The sequence below is a fragment of the Anas platyrhynchos genome, chromosome 1 (genome assembly GCF_047663525.1).
Source record: "Anas platyrhynchos isolate ZD024472 breed Pekin duck chromosome 1, IASCAAS_PekinDuck_T2T, whole genome shotgun sequence".
NCBI classification, from domain to species: domain Eukaryota; kingdom Metazoa; phylum Chordata; class Aves; order Anseriformes; family Anatidae; genus Anas; species Anas platyrhynchos.
In genome coordinates this window covers 6,399,737-6,421,862 of record NC_092587.1, presented here as the reverse complement: position 1 = coordinate 6,421,862, position 22,126 = coordinate 6,399,737, and the positions used below count along the sequence as shown (strand labels likewise).

The window sequence follows — 22,126 nt, the reverse complement described above, 5'->3', positions numbered from 1 at the left end:
TGAACTGCTTGGTGTTCAAGTACTAATGGCATGCCAGTTTCACTGAGAAATAGTTCCTTCTGAAGTCTAAGAATATGAAATTTGCCCTGAAGTGACTGAAGTCTCAGTTGTGAGGGCTTCAGCTCTGCTTTTCTGTCCTGCTGTGGGACTTGTGTCATTCAGAAAGCTGTGCCCACATCGACCCATTGGCACCAGCTTCTGGAACAAGCTCACGTGTCCTGCTTCTTTTCTTTCTAAACCCCCGCAGTTATTTTGCCTCCATAGTCACAGAAAGGAAATTTCAATGAGTTTCCTTTTAGGCTTTTGATTTTTTTTTCCCCATTTCAGCACTCTTTTCAACAGGGAGTTGTAAAATACTGCTGATCTAATGTACAGATGTGAAGGAGGAAAACAAATGCAGGGTAATAGGAAAATTGGCACTCAGATGTGATGGAATTCCTTGTGTAACAAGATAGCAGAAACCTGGAACAACGCTGTCATTTGTTCATTTAAATATTGTAATTTTGGGGTTGCTTACCTGTAGTTTAGTGCATTAAAATACCTCTGATGCACAGCATAGTTTTAAAATCCCTTTCTGTTAGCTTTAATTCCCTTATCCCTTAGTGACGATGACCCCTGCGTACCTCAGCCTGACAGCTCAGCGCGTTCTGTACCTCATCCTCTTACACTGCCCTTCCCTAAAGCCTGCGTCATGCTTCCTCCCCCACCCCTTCCGCATCCTCCTGTCGCCGCGGTCACGTTTGGGCTTCTCGTTAGGCATGGCTTTGACATTGTCACTCTTCCGCTTTTCCAGCCTCAGGAGGTGTGACGATGCCGGAGAGCAGCTGCATGGGGTCGTCATCGCCTGGCTGCTCTGGGTTGGCGTGCAGGTTGTGGTGGCCCAGCTGAGCTGCAGCGGTTAGCCTGTGCTTCCCCCAGCCCTGAAATTCCGCCTCCTGTGGCTGTCTTGCAGCTTTCGCTTGCATCTGCAGCTTCTCAGTAGGTTTGGGCTGCTCTGAACAGCAGTAGCGTTTTATTAAGCTCCCACCGCAGACTTCTGACTTAGCAAAACCTGATTAAGTAGGTGACAAATCCACACGTTCATCTTGCGCCTCCTCAGGGATAGGTTTACCTACCTGAAAAAAACATCGCTCAGTTTGTATTTGAGTCTGCGATCCACTGAGCCACCACCTGGGCTCAGCAGCACCCGGAGAACACCAGCTGGCTGTGGTGCTGCTTTAGGAAGAGAGAACTTCCCCAGGACGAGCATCTCATTCAGTTCTCAGAAAAACCTGCCTACAATGCGTGAGCTGGCTTGAATGCTACCCTGGGATTAACCAACCATTTGTACCTTTTGGTACAAAGTGTTCTTGGATGCTTTTGTTTTTTCTATATTTTTATAGTACATAACAAAATAATGGGAACTGTTGGTCCTTGTGTCAATTTTTAGGTTTGTGCTCTTTCAAAACAGCTGCTGGTGGCAAATAGTGTGTGTGGTACCCCTGCAGTGGGCAGGGTTTTCTGCTATGCCACAGAAGAAACTGAGGCACAGACGGCGAAGCTGAGCTAAATTTTGAAACTCTAAATAAAGTTGGTGTTTGTCAATGGCACACACCAAAAGTTGTTGTCTTTTGTGTGGTTTCCATTAAAATAAATTCAAGTTAAAATTTTTTTCTCTCTCTTCCCAGCCTGAAGTTAGGCTGCGTTCTCTGTAAATTCCTCTAGGAACTTGCTACAATAGCAAATAGTTTGACGTTGGATTTAACAATTTCTCCTCTTTTAGAATATTGAAATGATAATTTTCCCAAATTCTGACTTCTTTACGTGACGGCAAACGATAACTGTACTTGAGCTGAAGGGGAAACAATTGATGAAAGGCTGTTGGATTTTCATCAAGTTTGAAGCCCCAGGAGTGATAACTCTTAATCCTTCCAAAGTGCCATAACTAAAACAACATTTGTTACAGTCAACTTCTTTGTTTTTTACCCTACACATAGATCTTTTGGGAATACCTTTACAGAGTTAATGCCTTGGCTTTTTGTATTACATTGCCGTGTTTTAAGGGGGCACATCACCTGTCTTTAGAGTAACATCGGAAATACAAATTTTAGATTTTCATGTGTACTGAAGAAGTGCCTTTAGTGGTAAAAAAAATAAGTAGCCAAATTCTGGAATGAATATATTTTCTTAACCACGCACCGACAAGTTATTTTAGATTTAACTTCACTAGTGAAAATTGAAGCATGAACTTGTTGAACTTTGGTGTGAAGTGGATGAGTTTTAGGATGAGGGAAGTGTCCTTGTGTGACTTCTGCAGTGAAGACGGTGTCAAAACGAGAACTTTAAAGGCAGTTTAGGCATACAATGTGCTCTGACCAATTTGTTTTCTTATCTGCAGCTTCTGGCTGTAGTTAGACCTCAAAGCTATCATGGATATGGTTGAGTTGATGTCCGGGTCAGCACTCGGCCCTCTTGTTCTGGTCTCTCCATGTTCTGGTCTGCCCTTCCAGGGGAGGATTTTGCCTGGTAACAATTTACTGTGGATTTTGGTTCTGTGAGGGGTATGAAATTTGTCGAGGTTGAAAGCAATCAGTTTGGAATGAAGTAGGTTACTGAGCAGGGCTGAAAGCTGCTGAAGGCTTTGTTTATATCTTGTCACAGAACCGATCCTTGCCAATTGCAAGAGGTATTGCCCAAGTGTTGATGTCAGTGCTGGGATTGCACAAAGCAGGCTTTCTGCCCTGTACTGAGTTCAAAAATCCTTTTAACTGTCTGCTAAGATATGAGAGGCTATGACAAATGGTCAGATATTTGTGCTTGTTTTTTTTTTTTTTTTAACAAAGCATACTGGTAAGAAGTGGATCTTCATTAGTAGGTTTACTGCATCATTGACTTGAGCATTAACAGATAAATCGATTCTGAGCTTAATGCCTGTGTGCCAGGCCTAGCCTAGAATTAATCTCATGTGGTTTTGCGTTATAACACAAACTTCTTGAGGTCTTTGCAGCGTGTTTGTCACTCTTCATCTTGCATTAGTCCTGAAATAAAAATGCTGACTTTGAGAGAAGTAGCACTGAAAAGCTGTTGGTAAGCTTACAAGTGCCGTTAAGGTACATCACGATTATCTTCCTATAAACTAGTATTAACGTATACCTGCTGGTGTTCTGGTTACTGAAGTCACTGTTGCTGTCCTGCTGCAGAATACATTAATAATTGGCTTCTTAAGTGAACATGGGATATTTGTAAACTATTTTCAGAGCATCCGAAGAACAATCCAAGTGGTACATCTCTCGGGGATCCATGCTACTTATTAGGCATAGGAGTGAGGAGTGTAACCTCCAGAGATTCTGTTCAAATTAACCTGTGTTGTTCTTTAAAATCAAATATTCAAATAAGCATTTTCACTTCTGTTTTGTGTTCCTTTACTACTGCAGCTTTGTGCTTGCCTCTCAGTGACCGTGCACTGACACGGGACCTCAGCATCATCTGTACTTTACTGACCTGTCCCATCTCCCCACGCTGAGGCTGGGGGAAAAACCCAATGCTCCTTTGCCAGACTGTGCTAAGGTACAGGGATAAAAGCTAATTAGTTGTTTCCTCTAGCAAAAAAAACTCAACACTGAATTGGAATAAAAGTGATGGATGGGATGTGTCCAGAAAGTTTATTTTACTGGCACTGCATTTTGTGGATAAACAGCTACAAAGTTTGAGAGATTAATCTCTTTCCCTTAGTGCTGATTTAACCAAACTGAAGTGGTTTAATAAATATTTTAGCTGATGCAAACTAAATGGATCCAAATAAACTTGTACTAGTGTTGCCAAATATCGGTGTAATCTGATTTATATCTGTTAGGTGTGCGGCTCGGACTTTATCACGACTGCTCCACTGTGTTTCCCCAGAGCTGGAGGCTGGGACACGGAGTACAGGGCAGCCTTCGAGCCTTCGTTCTGGCCTCGAATGGGAAATTCCACGACTCTTTAGTTTGTTTTGTTTACCAGTCCTCGAGAAGTGAAACTAAAAACAAGAGAAACTGGCTGCCTATCGCCGACTTCCTTTTCTCACAGTGGGGATGAAGAAAAAGCTGGCATTTTCTTCCCCTGTTACTGCTGGTGCTGAACAAACTAATTTACCCTTCAACTGAGTCTCTTATTCCTCTGGTCCTTCCTATACCACCTTATAAACATCAAAACCCACAACCAAGCACATTACTTAAGGTGATTTCAAATGTTCAGAGGGGATTCTAGTCTTTTCCTTCCTCTACCAAGTTGCCATTTAATTTTTAATAAAGCAAATGAGAGATATTTTGAGTAGCTGATCCGATTTTTCCAAGTCTCCTTTGGGCTGTGTAGACATGACTGATGTTGTAAGCAAGCATCAAATGGGGGGTTGGACCCGATAATCTCTTGAGGTCCCTTCCAACCCCCTACAATTCTGTGATTCACTGAAATTTGCCTTGATGTCCTCCTCTAGTCTTATTCAAACTTATCTTTGAGTCATTAAGAGTAGGTTTAATGTCGTAGAAGCTTCTTTGTGCTGTTTGGGCTTCTTGTAGGATTTCCTTAGAGGATGATGATTGTAGCTGTAGGGTGTTCACACAGTTGAAGTGTTTATCTGCTCGGAGATGACCAGTATGCAGGAGGCTGAAGTTCAAGGCTGGCCAGAGGCTGAAGGCTTGGTTTTGCCTGCTTTTGGGGAAGGACTGATGGCTGGGTACCCTCTGATCTCCGCTCCAGCAGAAGGGAGAAAAAGACTTTATGTACGCTTGGTAAGAGGAAGCAGGGATGCAATCCTATCAGTAGTATAATAACTTCCCTTTTTTTTCTGAATCCATTCAAATTTGCCCTATGTAGACAAACAAAACTTCATATTTTAGACGGCAAAATGATACAAATACAGATCACGGCCTCCAGTTACAGTTACAAAAGCCAAGGAACACGGCTTCCCTGCAAACAAAGAGCTGCTTCTGAACATTTCTTCCCCTCTACGCCTGAGCGTGGCTTTGGTGATGCTTTAAGCTGGGAATAGACATCACATCATTAAGGATGAATTTTAAAACAGCATTTTTGTTTGCTCCATTAATTTTGACTAATGTTGAGATAAAAATGATTAATCAAGAGACAACATAATTAGTGCAGTATGGCATCTGACTACTTATATTTAAGTCTGCTAATGTGGTAAGCATAACTCTTGGTAGGAAATGTTCCGGCTCGTGTCAGAATCTAAAATATTACGACAATTTTTCTCTTTAAATTGATACTGCAAATCTTAGCGCTGTTAAAATGTTCACGGTCTGCTACTGATTGAAATGTACAATCCAGGAAATTCGAGATTATGTTGGAAATTGTCAGAAAATTTCAGCTAATTTTTTAAAAAATGCTATTTTGATTTATGTTACTGGGAAAAATGACTTTTACTTGTCACCCTGATGTATGGCATTGGGAAAATGAAGAGGAAACTGTTTGCGGGGAACTGTTCCATTTAATCGTGCTGAAAGATCATTTAGCTTCTGTATTTACTAACCTGTAGGAGTTGAAGGAACTATGAACAGGTTTGCAGAAGGAGGTTTTTAGCTTGCAAAACCTCTGGGGATTGGAAACTTATGCCTGCACTAATAACATACTTCTATCTTAAGGTACGAGGGATTCAAAAATTGTCATTTTTTGATGAACTTGCTTACAAAGTCATAACTGATACCTGGAGAAGTGCTTGTGTGGAAAGGATGGCTTGACTTACAGTGAGCAGTAGGTAAAATTCCTGAAATATTCCTGGTTTTCCGTCCAACAATACTGCTCCTGTGGTTGTGTGTCTCATCTTTCCATCTAATACAGCAGCTGATTTGCAGAATATTATGTTTAGACATTAATTATGAAGACTTGGACTGGTGCTGAGAAAGGTCATGAATTTGAAGGGGAACGTGGGCGTAATGTGCACGGGTTGTAGATGAAACAGCTGACATGTTCTAGCAGCGTCGGCTGGAGCCACAGGAGGAGTTCCAGGAAATGTAATCTTTGGAAGTCTGTAAAATGCCTTCTGTGCAGTAGCAAACCTCATGGTTTTTCATGAAGATGGGATCTTTCTAGTTGCTTTTTTCGGTGTTTGCATCTCCTTTAAGAATAATGTATAAGTGATTGAGCACTTAATGGTCGTAGTGCTGCCTTTTCTTAGCAGCAAGGAAAGAGAAAAATACTAATAAACTCCTGAAAAGGCCAGGCACCAGCTACACCCTTGGGAAGAGGAACAAAAGCTGACTCAAGCAGAGCCATCAGACGTTAGCTAGTTGTTGCACAAGTCAGACCAGTCTTCACATAGTGGCAAGCCCCAAATTATACCCAGCCCAAGCCTTTAAAATGATGTCTATTAAAAGCTGCCATAAAATATTTGGGATTGTATTGGCAAGAGTCCTGGGCTGGAGTGTGGCTGGTGTTGGTTTTGTACCCACCCTGCCTTCCAAGAGAGGAGCATCGCGCAAAATTGGCTGTACTCTTTTCAGCGAGCTTGTCAGAAATTAGTGATTATGCTTTCTTCTGGCTTTGCACCCGATTGTTCACCTCCCATAAATTAATCATCCTGTGGCTTGTGACTGCACGCACAGCCCTCGGTGAAGTGGAATTGCCGCAGATCCCTGCCAGCTCCTGTTGCTCCACTTCATAACCCTTGCGATAATGTCTGTACGATCGAGGTGCCAACACGAGCCTTCAGACTTCAAACATCCAGCTGGGTTGGTTGTGGGCATGGCTGGTGACGATGACTTAATTTTAAGGTGTGTTTGTTTTTGTGAAACACGTACAAATAATTGTGAATAAGCAGATGGCTGAGATGTGTTTTATTAGATTATATTTTTATTTCATTTTCTTGCCGGTTTATTTTGAATTTTGTTCTGTCAGTGCTCTTATTAACTAGTAAGTATTAGTAAGGCTGTATTATTTCACAGAATCACCTAGGTTGGAGGAGACCTCCAAGATCACTGAGTCCAACCTCTGACCTAACACTAACCAGTCCTCCACTAAACCATATCCCTAAGCTCTACATCTCAACGTCTTTTAAAGACCTCCAGGGATGGTGACTCCACCACTTCCATGGGCAGCCCATTCCAATGCCTAACAACCCTTTTGGTAAAGAAGTTCTTCCTAACATCCAACCTAAACCTTATTATTTAAAAAACATATAAAAAATAATATGTCCCTAGACATATTGTAGTAGTTAATTAAAATGAGTAGAATTCCTGTAAGTCCTTTTCTCTAAGTCAATTGCTGCTTGAAGATTGCAGATAGTAAGATTGGGTGTTTCAGTTCTTTGTGATATGTATCGGACTGTGAAATTCTAATTTCATTTTTTGACACAAGCTTCCTCTGCGGCATATAACTTACCAGGCCTGCCTTGGTTTCCTTGCTCTTGCTTTGAGTCCTTTGGGGATTGCTTTCCAACTGGCTTTGAGGCAGCTTTTCGTGGCAGTTAACTCAGCTAATTTCCAAAGTGGCCATTTCCCGTCGCTGACTGCTGCAGCTCGTAGGGGATCCTACAGACCTGCAAGCATTCTGCTGTAAGGAAACGTGAGTTTTCATTAAGGTGGGAGTTCAATAATGTTTCTTCAGGCAAGTTCAATCTTTGCTTTCAGATCTTCTACCTCTCCTCCTCGTACAGTATAACTACAACAGGTTGGACTCTGAAGAAATACTGATAAAATACTGACTTTTAACAGTGGGAAGGGGAGAATGGTTTTTGTAGTTGGATTTGTAGTTTGTTAGTTGTATTATGAGAAAAATTGAAGACAATTCTTACATAGCAAGAAGATTACCACTGTGTAAGGATGTCAACAGCAAGAAAATGTCACATTAGAGGGAAATGTGCTTAGAGGCAAGGCAGTGGCTCAGCCTGCACTCACATTGTATCGGCAGCCTAAATTATTGATGCTCAGGTTTGGGTAGGGTCTGTAAGGAGTAAATGGTGATAAAGGACAAAGGAGCTGTTTCTTATTTCCAGGCTTAGTGCTCTGCGAGGCAATATGAGGAAGAAGATTGAAACAATTGAAGGAACTTTTTTTTTTTTCAGTCCCTTGGGAAAAAAAAGAATGGTTTTCTGCACTTGATCAGATCTGTTCCTGGCATTTTAATGCTTCTCAGAAGTCAGAGTCCCGGGATGGCTGAGGTGGCAGGGACCTCTGGGTCTGTCTGGTCCCACCCCTGCTCCAGCAGGGCCACCCTAAGCAGGGTGCCCAACACCACATCCAGGTGGATCCAAGATCTCAAAGGAGGAGACCTCTTTGCACCCTCCCTTCAGGTATCTCGGAGGATAAGATCCCCCTGAGCCTTCTCTAGGTGAAACAGCCCAGAGATTGTCTTTCTGTTGGCTTCATGGAGAGCTGGAAGCCCACACAAGCCTTTCAAGCCTGGTTTGGCTGTTTTACCCCCTGACTTCAGGTTAAGAAATGAAATTGGTTGTTCTAGGCAGGTTCCTGGCTGTAACCACGGCACAGCAGCTGACGTTTTGCTTGAGAGAGAGTCTCTGGGTAAGACTAAAAATGATGTAGGAGAGGGGCTTGATCTGTGTGAATATTTGACACGGAGATTTGTTTGTCAGATGTTGAGGGTGCTGACTACACAGCAGCTGTCAGAGAGCAGAGCAATTCTGACAATGTTAAATCTCGAATTTCATCGAGGAAAACATTCTTAGCAGCTCCTAACGTCCTCGATATTTCAGGTCCCCAAGTTCTCCTCAACAAGAAAGTAGCTCTAAAAAAAAAAACAACCCAAAAAGTCAGATTCCATCCGCTGAGCAGGGAATGCCAACCACTTCCAGAAATCTCAACTATGTTTTTACAAGCTTTCATTTCATGGTTTCTTAAGAAATAAGCCAGGAACGGGATACTTTAAGTCCCGTTTCTAGTAAGTTATTCAAATAAGATGCTTTTCATGCAGCTCTGGGTGAATACCAGGGAGAATTCTTCCCCACGAGCATAACAGGGATGTGTTAGAGGAGCAGCGGCCTGTGAGGCCGTTTGTTCCAATCCCCTTGTTTATTATTAGCTGGAATGCCAGGCTGTAGGCTGCAGAGGATAACACGAGCGTGTCGCCTGCATGACACTTCTGGCTAACAAATGGCAGCTTTGTCTGAGTAGCTGCAGTTTGGGGAGCTGCAGAGGGGCCATGTCTTGGAGAAAAAGAAAGAGGGAAGGCCAAGTAGCTCGGTTACATGCAATGGTTGCTCCAAGAGGAGGAGGAGAACTTTCCCCAGTTACTTTCTGATGCAGTAATTTCAAGTATGATTTAGAAATAAACAGATTTTCTTCATGAAGACTAAAACTGACTTTTACAAGGACTGGGCTGAAAACCATGATCTACAGACTGGTAAAATATCTTTATTTTATATACTGGTCTTGAATTGTTTAACTTTTTGCAGATAACTTTGTACTATTTTGCTTCTCTTTGCCATCTGACGAGTGATAATTTTTAATACCTGCTATGCTTAAGGTACATGATTATGTTTAACGGTGGAAGAAATGTAGCTCAGTTAACTAGTGGTGGTGTTTTTTTTCCTGAGAAGGCGTTGCAACGTAAAAGGGATTGCTTTTCTAATGTCAACTATTTAACTCCGTTTTCACTGCCTAAACTAACACTCATGGAAAAAAAAAACAAAGTATAATAAATATTTAATCTTTTCTTGTGTGTGTGGTGCAGGTCTAATATCTGTGTGTAGGTATTTACCAAGTTTTTCTTTAAACGTCTACCCACAACAAAATACTATTAAGCCTATGTCATGGCTTTTGTTTCATTGTCTGTGTGAACGGACTCGAAGGAAAATAAACAGCACTGGTATTAAAGGGGCTTTCTGAGATGACGAGAGACTTAAAAAATGTTTTGTTTATTGCTCCGATATGGGCCTTGAATACGCCGATGCACAGCAGCTGCTGGTGGTGCCTGCGAATGGGAATTTGTGCCAGGGCAGCTCTTTGTGCAGTGGAAGGCGTGATGTGCCAACAAGCAAGGATGCGAGGGAAGTAATAGAAAACAAATAAATGCCCCCCAAGTCTTTGAGGGGGTTCAGAGCACTGTGCAGTTGAGGAGGTGGTGATGACGGGTCAAGGAGCAAACCAGGGAGAAATCTTTTCAGGATTACACGGGATGGTAACGCTGTGCTAACCCTCAGCCGCACAGAAGGAGGCGTTACTGAGGTGTGTGGCACAGCTGGAAGAAGCAACCTGCTGTGTTGGTGCTAAGGCACGAGCCCTGTGATGTACCTACAGGTTCCTGTGAGATGTGTGAAGAATCTCTGAGGCTCTCGGTGGCGCTTTGTCCCACCCTGATGGAGAAGCAGGTACTTGGTGGTTTTTGCCTTTCCCAGGTGAGGTGTTGTATCAAACTGGGCATTTTTGGGTCATTTCAGGCAGAAGCCTAACTAGTGAGTTTGAGTCAGCCCAAAGGTCATTGTCACTGAGTTGTTGGGCTGTTTTTACATGGGCTAGAAGCTCAGTGGCTTGCGGATGGATACCACTTTTGAACATGGTTTGTTCAAAGCCCTACTGGTTTGCAGCTTTGTAGCTGAGCAGGACTGGAAGCCGTGCAGGATTAGGCAAACAGACCAAAATACAGAGTCTTAGTCAAACTTCAACAACAGAAGCTTTCTTCTCTGGGGCAAGAACAAAAAGTTACCGTCTCCTGCTGATTCCTCACTCAGCTGCAACAGCCTGGAGGAGCTGAGCTGGGTGAGAACCAGGTGCAAGTGTGGGCTGTTGGGGTTCACCCCCTGACCAGGAGGGTTCAAGGTGCTGTTGGGCTGTCGCAGGCTGTTCCTTGGCTGCTGGAAACATGAAGAAAACGAGTGCTGCTCGTTCTCATTCCTGTAGTTTGGAAACCTGAGTTACTGCTGAAGGGTCCTCCATGTTCAGGTTTGTAATTTAAATGAGTACAAAAATACATTATTACAGATTTTTAACCCCCCCAGATTCAAGCAAACAAACTCTCAAACAAAAAACCAAAACCACCACCCCAAAACCAACCAAACATACAAACAAAAAACCATGGAAACTTACATTTTGGGTGGGTAACAGGGGCTCTCAGATCTAAGGTTCCTTTGCCTGCAGATGTATACATACAGCAGGTAACGTTTTGCCCTGTGAAATGGGAGGGGGAAGATGGGATGAAGGAGAGAGTAGGGCAGGATTATTTCTTTTTGAGTTGGTTAGTAACTGTCAGAAGTGTAGTTTTGTATTAATATCTTGTAATGTTTTCTGTCCTTGAAAAAAGTTGATTAATAGAATTTAATGTTTACATCCATTTGTAGGGTACATTATTGTTTCACTTTAAATGGTGTTTATTTTTACTTGGATCTATTGTTTTGCTATTAAACTGCTATGGCACTTGGTCCATTACAATTAGTCTTGCATTCATTAGGGAGCAGAATATTATGTTTTTTCCCTTGCATTTTGTCTCTTATTATTAGTTTCTGTTCTCTTAAATGTTACTGTCCTTTCTTCCTTAGGATTGGAAGAATGTGGAATTTAGGAAAAGTAAGGTCTAAGGATCTGGGGGACTTAGAATTGCAGTTGCTTAATAGGGGAATGGGGAGTTTCCAGTAATTTTTAAGTTTGTGTAAGAAGCCTGTTTGTTATCACCTTAGGAATTTAATTTACTGCAATGTGTTTCAATTCCTATACCAATAGACCAAACTGGACACGTGTTTTGAAGTTTTGAAGAAGCTCCAACTTTCAAAATGTGGAGTTTTACTTTAAATGGGGTTTTGATGCATGGCACCTGGTAGTGGCTAGCAGGATCACATCCCTAATTCACCTGCACATTTGTTGCTTCTAAGTAACGCTGACATCTCCAGATCACTGATCTCCTTTCTCAGAAGATAAACGCTGAAGCCGAACTAGGATTGTGTCCTTGTGATAGGACTAGCTTAATTTTTTGTTGCCTTTGTCATTTAATACTTCTTATATACCATCCCCTTGCTTTGTTCCTGAAGCCACTGTCCTTTTCAGTCCTTGGATATCTGGTGAGGAAGGGAGACACTTGTTGGAGTGATGCAGGCACAAAACTTGTAGGCAATGCTTTCTTCTTGGCTTATAGGGCTGATGGCAGCCTACAGATGTCTGACTTAGCAGTCCTGGCTCTATCAGTTTAAAGTTAGTGAGTTGCTAAATGAGACCAAATCTCATTGCAGCCTTAAGTAATCTTCTGAAAGTTTAAATCCAGCTGCTTGCCAGTCACCTCAGCAGTGCTGAAAAGTAAAATAATCTGATTCCCAAGGTAAAAGAAAAGCAGTAATCTGGCTGTTATGTCAGCCCTTTTTAACGTCATCGCGGACTGGGATTTCTGTCCAGGTTTTTCTGTAATGATGCTTCAAATCCTTTGTGTGCTGCCTTTCAAAATCTATAAATTTGTAATATTTCTAAAATACTGGAAACAGTGTGACAGCATTGAGGAGAAAATATTCTATAATGTGTTTTGGTCCCAGCCTTCCTTTTTATGATTTACCTCCTTGAAAAGCAAGGTGCGTGACATTGCTGCTGGCCAAGTGCTCTTCTTGTACCCTGTAGTGCCAACCGGTGATGTTAGGGACTTGCATGTGCTGCCTGTTGTGCCATCATGGGCTGGTTTTATCACCATCGATTCCACTTCTTTCATTTTTTAGGTTGGTGATAATATGTTTCCCCAGGTTTTAGTCAAATTCAGTACTCTGTACTACTCAATTGACCACAGGTTGATGTCAGCTTCATATGAGATTGTGTTGTTTGCTGTAAAATGTGGTGTTGATCATATACAATGCTAATTTTAATTAGGAAAATTAATCACAGTTGTTTCACATCTTTAACTGCTCTCAGTGAGAGCAGACTGATAACCAACTGATATTCTAAAGTCTTCGTTTTAATTTTGTGTAATGCAGCGATGTATTTTGCTGCCTAGGAACGTTATTTCATGATTCGTTCCCATATTTAGGTTTTACTTCATCAGGAATCACTGTGCAATTTCCAACTTGCAGATATTTAAATAATTCTTCTTATAAGAAGCATATTTTATGCTCATCTCCTGCAATATAACCTCTTGTCCCCGTCTCAAGCTGTTTTTGAGTTTTCAGCATGGCTGGATTAATGTAACATTAAACCATCTCTGTGCAGCTAGAAGGTTAAGATGATTTTGGCAGCAAGCGAAGAGGATTACTGGAAAGGCAACGAATATGATAATTTCCCCACCAAATGTAATTGAATTGTCATGAGGCATCGAACATGTCAGACTTAACGTGTTGCTAATGCAGGACAGGAAGGTAAGCCAGGGCTGTGTTTTTGGCATAAATCAGGACCTGGTTTCTGTTGCAAATACAGTTCTGCATTATTTTAATCGTACGTTTAAACTTCGTTTCAACTTGTGCCATTTAATCCATCTGTATTGTTGAAGAGCTGTGCGTGCCCTTTTGAGGATATTTTTAAATACAAGCAGTAATCTATTTTTGAATTCTATTAATAAAAAACACAGTTCCTCCTACTTGTTTGGCTGCGCTTTATCAAATCAACCATTGGAGAAGGAAAGATTAGGGTTGCTCCCTACTTGGATTTTCTTAAAAAGCAAATGCAATTTGGTTTTGATTATGGTTCCCATAGCTTCTTAATTGCAAAGGACTCCTTGGCTTTGTCAGTGTAGGCTTGGGAGCTTTAAGAGGACATTGTCAGTTCAGTTTAGGCTGCACCTCGAGTACTGTGTTCAGTTTTGGGCCCCTCGCTACAAGAAGGACATGGAGGTGCTCGAGAGAGTCCAGAGAAGGGCGACGAAGCTGGTGAGGGGCCTGGAGAACAAGTCCTACGAGGAGCGGCTGAGGGAGCTGGGCTTGTTCAGCCTGGAGAAGAGGAGGCTCAGGGGCGACCTTATTGCTCTCTACAGATACCTTAAAGGAGGCTGTAGCGAGGTGGGGGTTGGCTTGTTCTCCCACGTGCCTGGTGACAGGACGAGGGGGAATGGGCTAAAGTTGCGCCAGGGGAGTTTTAGGTTAGATGTTAGGAAGAACTTCTTTACCGAAAGGGTTGTTAGACACTGGAACAGGCTGTCCAGGGAAGTGGTGGAGTCACCATCCCTGGAAGTCTTTAAAAGACGTTTAGATGTAGAGCTTAGGGATATGGTTTAGTGGGGACTGTTAGTGTTAGGTTAGAGGTTGGACTCGATGATCTTGAGGTCTCTTCCAACCTAGAAATTCTGTGATTCTGTGATTCAGTAGGTGCAGTACCTCAACTACTAAAGGATTAAAAAATGTAGTGATATCATCGTGTCAGGAATATGTAGCTCTCAAATGTGCTCAGAGAGTTCAGCCTGTGCCTTTGTGTGGTGACAGTGCTGGGAGGAGATTCTAGAAGGGCATCAGGGCTGGCCTCTAGGAGTGGGGTCCTGCTCACTGTTCAGGCAGGTGGCTGGGGTAACAGGCCCACAGAAACCAGAAAGCTGTCAGACAAAGCCAAACCCAACGCCAAACTGTTTTGTGTCTTGCAGTCCTCTGTAGGAATGGCTAAAGGCGGATCCAGCACCTAGAGGAGCCAGAGGACAGCGCCCTGCTTGGATGGCACTCAAGGCTGGCAATATGAAATGAGCCAACTCGTTGAGCACCTTACAGGGAGGAAATTATTTATCAGTGTCGTGGTACAGGGATGCATAGCTTCAAAATACAGCAGATGCACTTCTTAAATTTTAAATAATCGCATAAATACATGAGGGCTGGCTCTGGTATATGTTGGGGAAAATGTAGCAAAGCCTGATTTCCTCACTGATGAAAACAGAATGAGTAGAACAAAGTGTAAAGCTTTTACTTATAATCTCCAAAAATTAAAAAAGCAGTCAGACTTTTCATTAGAGAAATTTGGGACAAGCATCGTCGTTGCCTGTACAATGTGCCTGTGATGGGGCATGCTGGGTTCTGTCTGCACTCCCCCTAAGAAACTTTGAGAGAAAACATGTGGAGAGCAAGCACAAGCTGTCATACAGCATAGAAAGCCACTTTGGCACAACTTCTCTAAATATCTGAGAAATATGTAGGTAGGCTTGAATAAAGAAACACTGGCTTTGAGCAAATAAAACTGTTAATAATGTCACATGCTAAAAAGAAGCCCATAATATCTGATCTGTTCTCATATTTTGTGGTCCAGATGGTTGATAAGTACATCTGCTGAAGAATCAATGCTCAGCAGATATGATGTTGCCATGAACTAAACAGTGAATTAAAAAATATGTCTGGATTTACTTCTATAACAGTGTCTGAAAATTATTTCATGGCTTTTTAAAATGTTGCTTTATCCCCAGCTCATTGCTTTTTAATCATAGAAAAATTGAAATAGGAATGGAATCGAATTAGAATTGAAACAAATCAACTCTTGAGTCTTTCACAGTCTTATGATGGGCATCAAATGAATGAGGCAAGTCAAACGTTGCCCCTCAAAATGTGGAATGTTGCAGTGTGTCATGTTCCTGAATATTCAAGAAGCATCTTCATGACTTTCCCTCTCACAGCGCCCATGTACATTCCTATCCATGATCTAGAGATGTCTAGAGATGTCTTCTGCTAAGGGAATGATGCTGAGGAACCTCAATAAAACCAGATTTATCTAAACTTTAACTCCACCATTGTAGTAACCTCTGCTGCACTTGCAGTGTAGTGATTCCAGTGCTTACCTGTGCATCTGTTTTTCTTGCTCATCAGTCTTCGGTTGTGATAGTCTTAATGCTTCTTTCAGCTGTGGGTTGCACAAGTTGCAGGTCTGATGCCACAGCGCTCTCCTTCCTTGTTTTCTGAGAAATGACTTTTAGGCAGTTTCTCAGGTGAAGTCATTCTGAATCAAAGTGCTGGAGGAGATGGGGTAGTGAGGCAGAGAACTGCTGGGCTTTCAGTGCTGCTGCAGCTGCCTTGGAGAAGTGTTTGTTCTTGCCTCCATTGCAATTGGAAGCTGAGATTTTATGATAATATATTTCTACATACATTTTTTTTCCCCTAGCATCTTATTTCAAAATGTGTTGCCTTAGAAGGTGAATTATTTTCTCCATACCTATATTTGTATGGTTAGACTTGATGAGGGCTTTTCCAGCTTAAATGATTCTATGATTTCTTGAGCATTCATCGGTATTCTAATCCTTCTGTACGAATCCTGAAAATAGTTCAAAATTAGTTTGAAAAGATTAGAGTACATTTTAGTTTTCTTCGACTATGTAAACATTTCCAGAATTGACAACTGGTAGCTTTTACTACTTTCTTCGGTCTTTCAGTTGGTGGGTTGTGTGATATTATTTTTTTTAAACTTTATTTAATAGATATTTTATGAGAAAATGGGGAACATTCTAAATTCAGCAGTTAGAACACTATCCAATAATTGTCTTTTACTCTGAACAGTATTCAGGAGGTGTACCGTGGTCATAATTTGCTTTGATATAATTGTTTTGGCATTTCTTCATCCAAGTAATCTCTCTGAAGTTAAGATCTATTTTCTAAGCATCTAAGTGCAGTTGTGTTCACAAGGGAGAGAATCTGAACGGCGTTATCTTAATCCTTCACAGGTGCAGATGCCGAGCAGGATGCTGCTGTCAAACTTGCCCAGGAACGAGCAGAGATAGTTGCCAAGTATGACAGAGTAAGTGAACATGATCATGATTTAAATACATCTTATAATTCATCTTCATAATATTTTTATTAAAAAAATGAATCATGGTTTCCTGCTAGCTTTTGTTTACAGTACTCTGTGTAGTACTGATCTGAGGGTTTCGTGATGCACTGGCTTCTGAGTGAGCTAAATTCTCCCTCCACAGGGGATGTTCTCGATAATGACTCAATCAACTCATTTTTCAGGTGCACGGCAAGTTGCTTTGGGGCTATTTTAAGTAATGTAATGTTTTTAGAAGTAATGAAAATAGCGTGTTTGAGGATGCTAAGTATGTCTGTAAGATCAGAGGAACTCTTACTGTACTTTTTATTGAATTCTGTTACAGTGATAGAAACATCTAAATCATTACAGGGAACTTAAAAGATAAGTAAACTGCATTCATAGTCAGATTGCTGCGAGGGATTAAAGAAATATTAGGCATTATCTTTTCCTTAAGCTACTTGTCAAGTAAAAGCCTAGCACAGCACATACCTAGAATGCCTACACTGTGTTCACATATTCTTCTAACACTTGAGGGCTTTATAATTGCCATTGGGGTAGTGAGCAACAGACTTGTTTGTAGAGTTGGAAACATTTCAGATATCAGACATAGGGGTATCTTGCACAGGGTGTAGTTGTATGAGTAGCTTTGTATTTTAATAAGGGAAAAATGTGTGTATGACTTTTGTTCTGGGTGGTGGCCTCTCTTCACACCCAGTAACATGTATGTTACCAATCCTTGCTTGGAATCAGTAGTTGAAATTTGTTCTGTGTTCAGCAGTGACCAAGAGAGGTTTCCTGTGATGATGATAATGCTCTCAGTGGCTGAGGGAGGCGTGCTATTCTGCTATTTCTGGTTCATCAGTTTTGGCCTAGTGTTCTCCTCCTACTCTCTACTACCACAGTGTCCCAGAGATTACACTTCAAATGGCTCAAGCCTGTCTTCGTGTCTGAGCTTTTTGTGTCTTAGCTCATTGTGCCATCAAACTTAATTTGGCCCTTCTTTTTTTTTTTCCTTCTCCATCAGGGACGAGACGGGGCGCAGATTGAGCCGTGGGAAGACGCTGACTATCGTCTTTACAAAGTCACAGATAGATTTGGGTTTCTACAGTAAGTAAGCTATAGTGAAAAGAAAATAAGGTTAAGAGTTAGTTCATTTATGCTTTTTATTGTTTTGCCTATTTGGGGAAAGTATTTATTATGCCTTTTAATAGATCTTTTGGGAACTGTTTGCTGTGTAAATCTTGGATAATCTTTCACTGTGGTTTTCAATTCCATTTGTAGCTTTTCTTGTGTGTTGTGTAATGTGATCCTGTGTAGAGATGGAAATATTTTGAATATTTTATTTGGGAATAAAAATTGGTAGTCTACCAAAAGATTTTTCCAGCTGAATTAAATAGCAGATAAATTTTATTTTTAAGTAATTGTGTTATATATATAAACAAGCTTCAAGTTCTTGGAAGAAATTTGTAAGTTTTATTATAATGTTGATTTTTACAAAAAATAATACATAATAGCTGTATATGAACAGCTGTGTATCCTCATCCTTCAAAAATGAATCTCATTTAACTTGATATATTTAGAAACCTTACTGAAGTCTCTGTCAGTTTGAGACCTAATGTTGCATTAAGCGAAGTCAGAAAATGCCAGAAACCAGATGGAATTCCCCTTAGGTACTTATTTGTAAACCAAAATCTCTTTTTGGTAAATAAAGGTGATAGCGTTAGGTTGTATTAGAACTTTTTGTTTGGCAAATGGAAATATCCAACTTGCAGAACCTGAACACAAACTGATTTGCCACTTCTGGTAATAACCAGTCAAAACTCTTTGCCATTCTTGATATTTGACATTTGTTTGAATATGTGAAGTGCAGTTAGGTTCTCCAGGAAAAACAGTGATGAGTGGAAAGCTTAATTACTAAGTATGCACTTAGTGTGCATGTGGTTTGCTTTTTCAGGGTTTTTTCTTCTGTTTTATAATGTCATTGCTTTAGTAAGTTGTCAATTAAAACAGTCACCTCTGCTTATAGATAGCCTCGACTTCATCAGGGTGAGTTTGTATGACTTCCAGACAGTTCTGCTTTACGCAAAGAGGTGGTTGTGTTGGTAAACTACAGCTGCACCAATGCATGTCAGGTATTGTAGCTGTCATTGTAGGTAATCTTAGTGGAGAAAGGATGTCAGAATTATTTCTTGCGCAAAAGTAATAGAAGCCACTGCTGCCTTCACCACTGATTTCAATGGGAACAGTTCAGTAACCTCAGATTTGCAAGTGGATTCTTGATTTAGGTATCTGTGCAAACTCCTGAACTTTCCCTGTTACATGCATTGCTGTTGTTATACAATTACATTTATTAGTGTGTGTGTGTATATATATTGTTTTATACATATGTGCATGTATATATATATAAATGGAGTGTGGAAGAATGTTAATGTCTGCTACAGCTGCTTCTGCAGTTGGTTGCTCCTGTGGTTCAGGAGTCTTGGATTTCATGTCATAGTGGATTTGAGATAGAGTGATATGAGTACTTGGCAAATAATGTGCCAATTTTCAGGCTCCTGTAGTTGTACTTTTGAGCTATAGTGTGCACTTTTACCTGGTATTGCAGTTACTTTTGTGATGTGGCAGAGTAGATGTAGCCTAGTCATTAGACTGTAGCTGCTTTCTGGTAAAGTCATTAGTCACTAATATGCAAAGCCAGTGCAGAATTCATTCTTTATATATCCAACTGCAAGGGATGAAATTGGAAAGATTAATAATACACGAGCACTGTACAAATTAACAGTGTATGTAGATATCCTGCATATTCACTAATTCTATGATATTAATTGCTCATATGCTGATCTATGGCTCTTTATAAGGTAGGTTTCACCTGGGAGTGCTCTCAAGGCTGCATTATGATTCTTTTAAGGAAATTCATTGCAAATGACACTTCCCATAGAAATAAAATTTCTTCTGGTAGGAGAAATACTATTAGGATAGGCATACTAAATGTCTTTTCAGGGGAAGACAATTTACATTGCACTGTAGACTAAGGCCTGGCTTCCTTTATACTGCAGTACTGAGCCTGTGCAACTTACCACTTCTGAAAGAAACTCCCTGTTTCTAGGAGAATATGAAACTAAGCAGCGTAAATGCAGCATGTACCAAAAGCCTCAAACAGTTGGCTTCATGCTTATCATCGAATCCCATTCACTGAAACCTTACAGGTGCTAGATCAGCACTGCAAGGAGCAATCAGTGACACAGTTAAAAACCTCCAGCTGATTGCTTGCTGCGTGTTGCCGACAGTTCCTTACTGAGCTGTCAAGACTTGTAATCCCTCCTAACCTAGCTATCCTGTGCTTACGGGGTGAAATAACAAAAATCTAATATATGTTGAAAAATGAAGATCTGTGGACAGGATCAACCTGTTTATAATCTAGTTAAGATGAAATCTGTGCTGATGATCTTGTTTACATTGACACTTTAAAATACTAAGTAGCTGAAAGATGTCTCTTGCATCAGAAGGCTGCTGAATATGGGGAACCTACCAGAAAATTAGGGCTTGCTTGCTCAAGTGCAGCAGGCCCTGATTATCATGAGTTGTTTTGTAAGCTCCTCTTTCTCCTTGGTATGATCTGTTTGCAGCTTTCCATGTCTCTCTGAATGTGCATCCAAAGTTCAGCTGATTGCTGATAGGGCAGAAAAGATAAGGTGTTTTTGGAATGAAGCACTCAAGCTGCCTCTGTAATGTGCCACGTTAAAGCTAGAGAAGGTGGTGGGAGAAAATGAAGATAAGGGACTTCTGAAGAGCAGTTTTGGTCTGGATCTAGGATTCCTCTTTCGTCCTGGTGTCAAACTGTGAATTAGTAAACTTAGAGAACATGAAGAGAGTTGCACGTACCTTGTCTTCCTGTGGTACTGGTAGAATTGGGTAAAACTCTTTAGATTTCCTTTTGACAACCTACTGAGTAGCAGAGAAAAGGTGCCTTTTTAGCACAGTTTTTAACAGTTTCAAAGTTCTCAGTGATTGGAAACGAATATGAAATATCTAACCTTAAGGGTAACCTTCATTTAAGACCCACAATTGAACTATCTGCTGGGCAGCTTTGTCAGTTCTAATGCTTGTTGTGGTGTTTATCATTTATAATATTTAGGACCATCTTTACCTATCCCCTTGTGAATTTTTAATAACTGATGCCTTAGGAACATAATTTAAAGTGTTTGCTGTAGTACCGTTTTTTATTTTGTACTTCTGCAAATGACTTCAGATAGTAATAGGAAATTGGTACGGCCAGGGTATTAAAACAAGTATTAAAACCAAAGCAGAACAAAAAACCAAGTCAGTGCCCAGTGAATTCAGGGAAGAAGAAACAAAGTTCAACGAACCATACAAAAGCATCATTATAAATGTGGATCGTTTGAAATGAATAAGGGGAAATTTCAGAGGGAAGCTGGATATGGGGAAAGAGGTTTCCAGCAAACATGCTAACCTGTGAAATGACTCCATTGGGAGCTGACGGGGCCTGACTCTGAAGACGCCGAAGTTGAGATTGTACAAAACAGAGCACTGGTAAGAAGTATTGTTGGTGGGACTGACTAAATTGCATTGGGAATGTTTTCAGTAGTTAATAAATTACATATGATGATCATGTATGAACCAGAAAAAAAGTTAAAATCTCATTATTGGATAAAATGTAGAAAACTTTGCCTTACTAATTACTGTTACTGCACGGAAGTGGTAGTGCTCATAGTTTACTCAAGCCATATGCTGTGGTGGAGGAAACGGTCTCAGCTTGGGTAATTTTTTTACTTATATATTTAATACAATTTATTGCCAAAGAAGTTATTTTATTACTGATTTGGGTATTGTCAAATGCTTTGCACAAGTCCAGGTAGCTGATGTCAGTTGCTCTTCCCCTATCCCCCAGTGCTGTAACCCCATTGTAGAGTGGCACCAGATTTGTCAGGCACCATCTGCCCTTGGTGAAGCCCTGCTGGCTGTCCCCAGTCACCTCCTAGCATTGGTGAGCTGGCATTGATTCATCTTGATACCATTTAATTCAATATTAATTACAATAGCATTGCTCATTTTAATTGATAAAGACTGGTTTTGATCGAGTATTTATAGCATTCCTCAATGTCATTTGGTGTCCTTGGATTAGTGCCTACTAACACTTTATTCTTCGAGTCCGTGATGTTTGTCTCCAGAAGCCCTCGTTAGGGACATCATCTTAGTCTTGAAAGCGAGTCTTGAGATAACAGACCAGTGCATGTTTTCCAGGCACATTACAGTTACCTGTAATCCTAAAAGTACCTTAATTAAATAAAAAGCGACAACATCCCTACCCCAGAGAAATTGGCCACGATCCCCATTCCATAAATTCATCTATAAAAATCCCCGTGGATTCCTGTTTTCTCGTTACAGAGCCAGAATGCTGAACAGTAGGGCTGTTGTGAAAAATGCCAATCATTTTTAAAAGGAACATTTTTACCTCCAGGAAGTCTAGCACCAGCATTTCTATATACAGTCTGCTAGTATTTTGGTAAGACTGAGTATTC

General features: G+C 40.9%; 1 protein-coding gene across 9 annotated transcripts in view; it reads left to right on the top strand.

Annotated features, from left to right (window-relative positions):
- The window catches only part of USP6NL (USP6 N-terminal like), a 118,286-nt gene that overhangs the window by 40,311 nt on the left and 55,849 nt on the right, over positions 1-22,126 (top strand). For 6 of the 9 annotated variants that reach the window (XM_027460736.3, XM_021270915.4, XM_005009644.6 and 3 more), the window contains 2 exons: positions 16,501-16,574; positions 17,611-17,693. The exons of 1 other annotated variant lie outside the window; for it this stretch is intronic. In XM_027460736.3, the coding sequence (XP_027316537.1) occupies positions 16,501-16,574; positions 17,611-17,693 (157 nt within the window). Of the gene's footprint in view, positions 1-8,969; positions 9,325-16,500; positions 16,575-17,610; positions 17,694-22,126 lie in introns of those variants that run through there. 2 more of the 9 variants (XM_072044317.1, XM_013097447.5) reach the window with 2 other exon arrangements.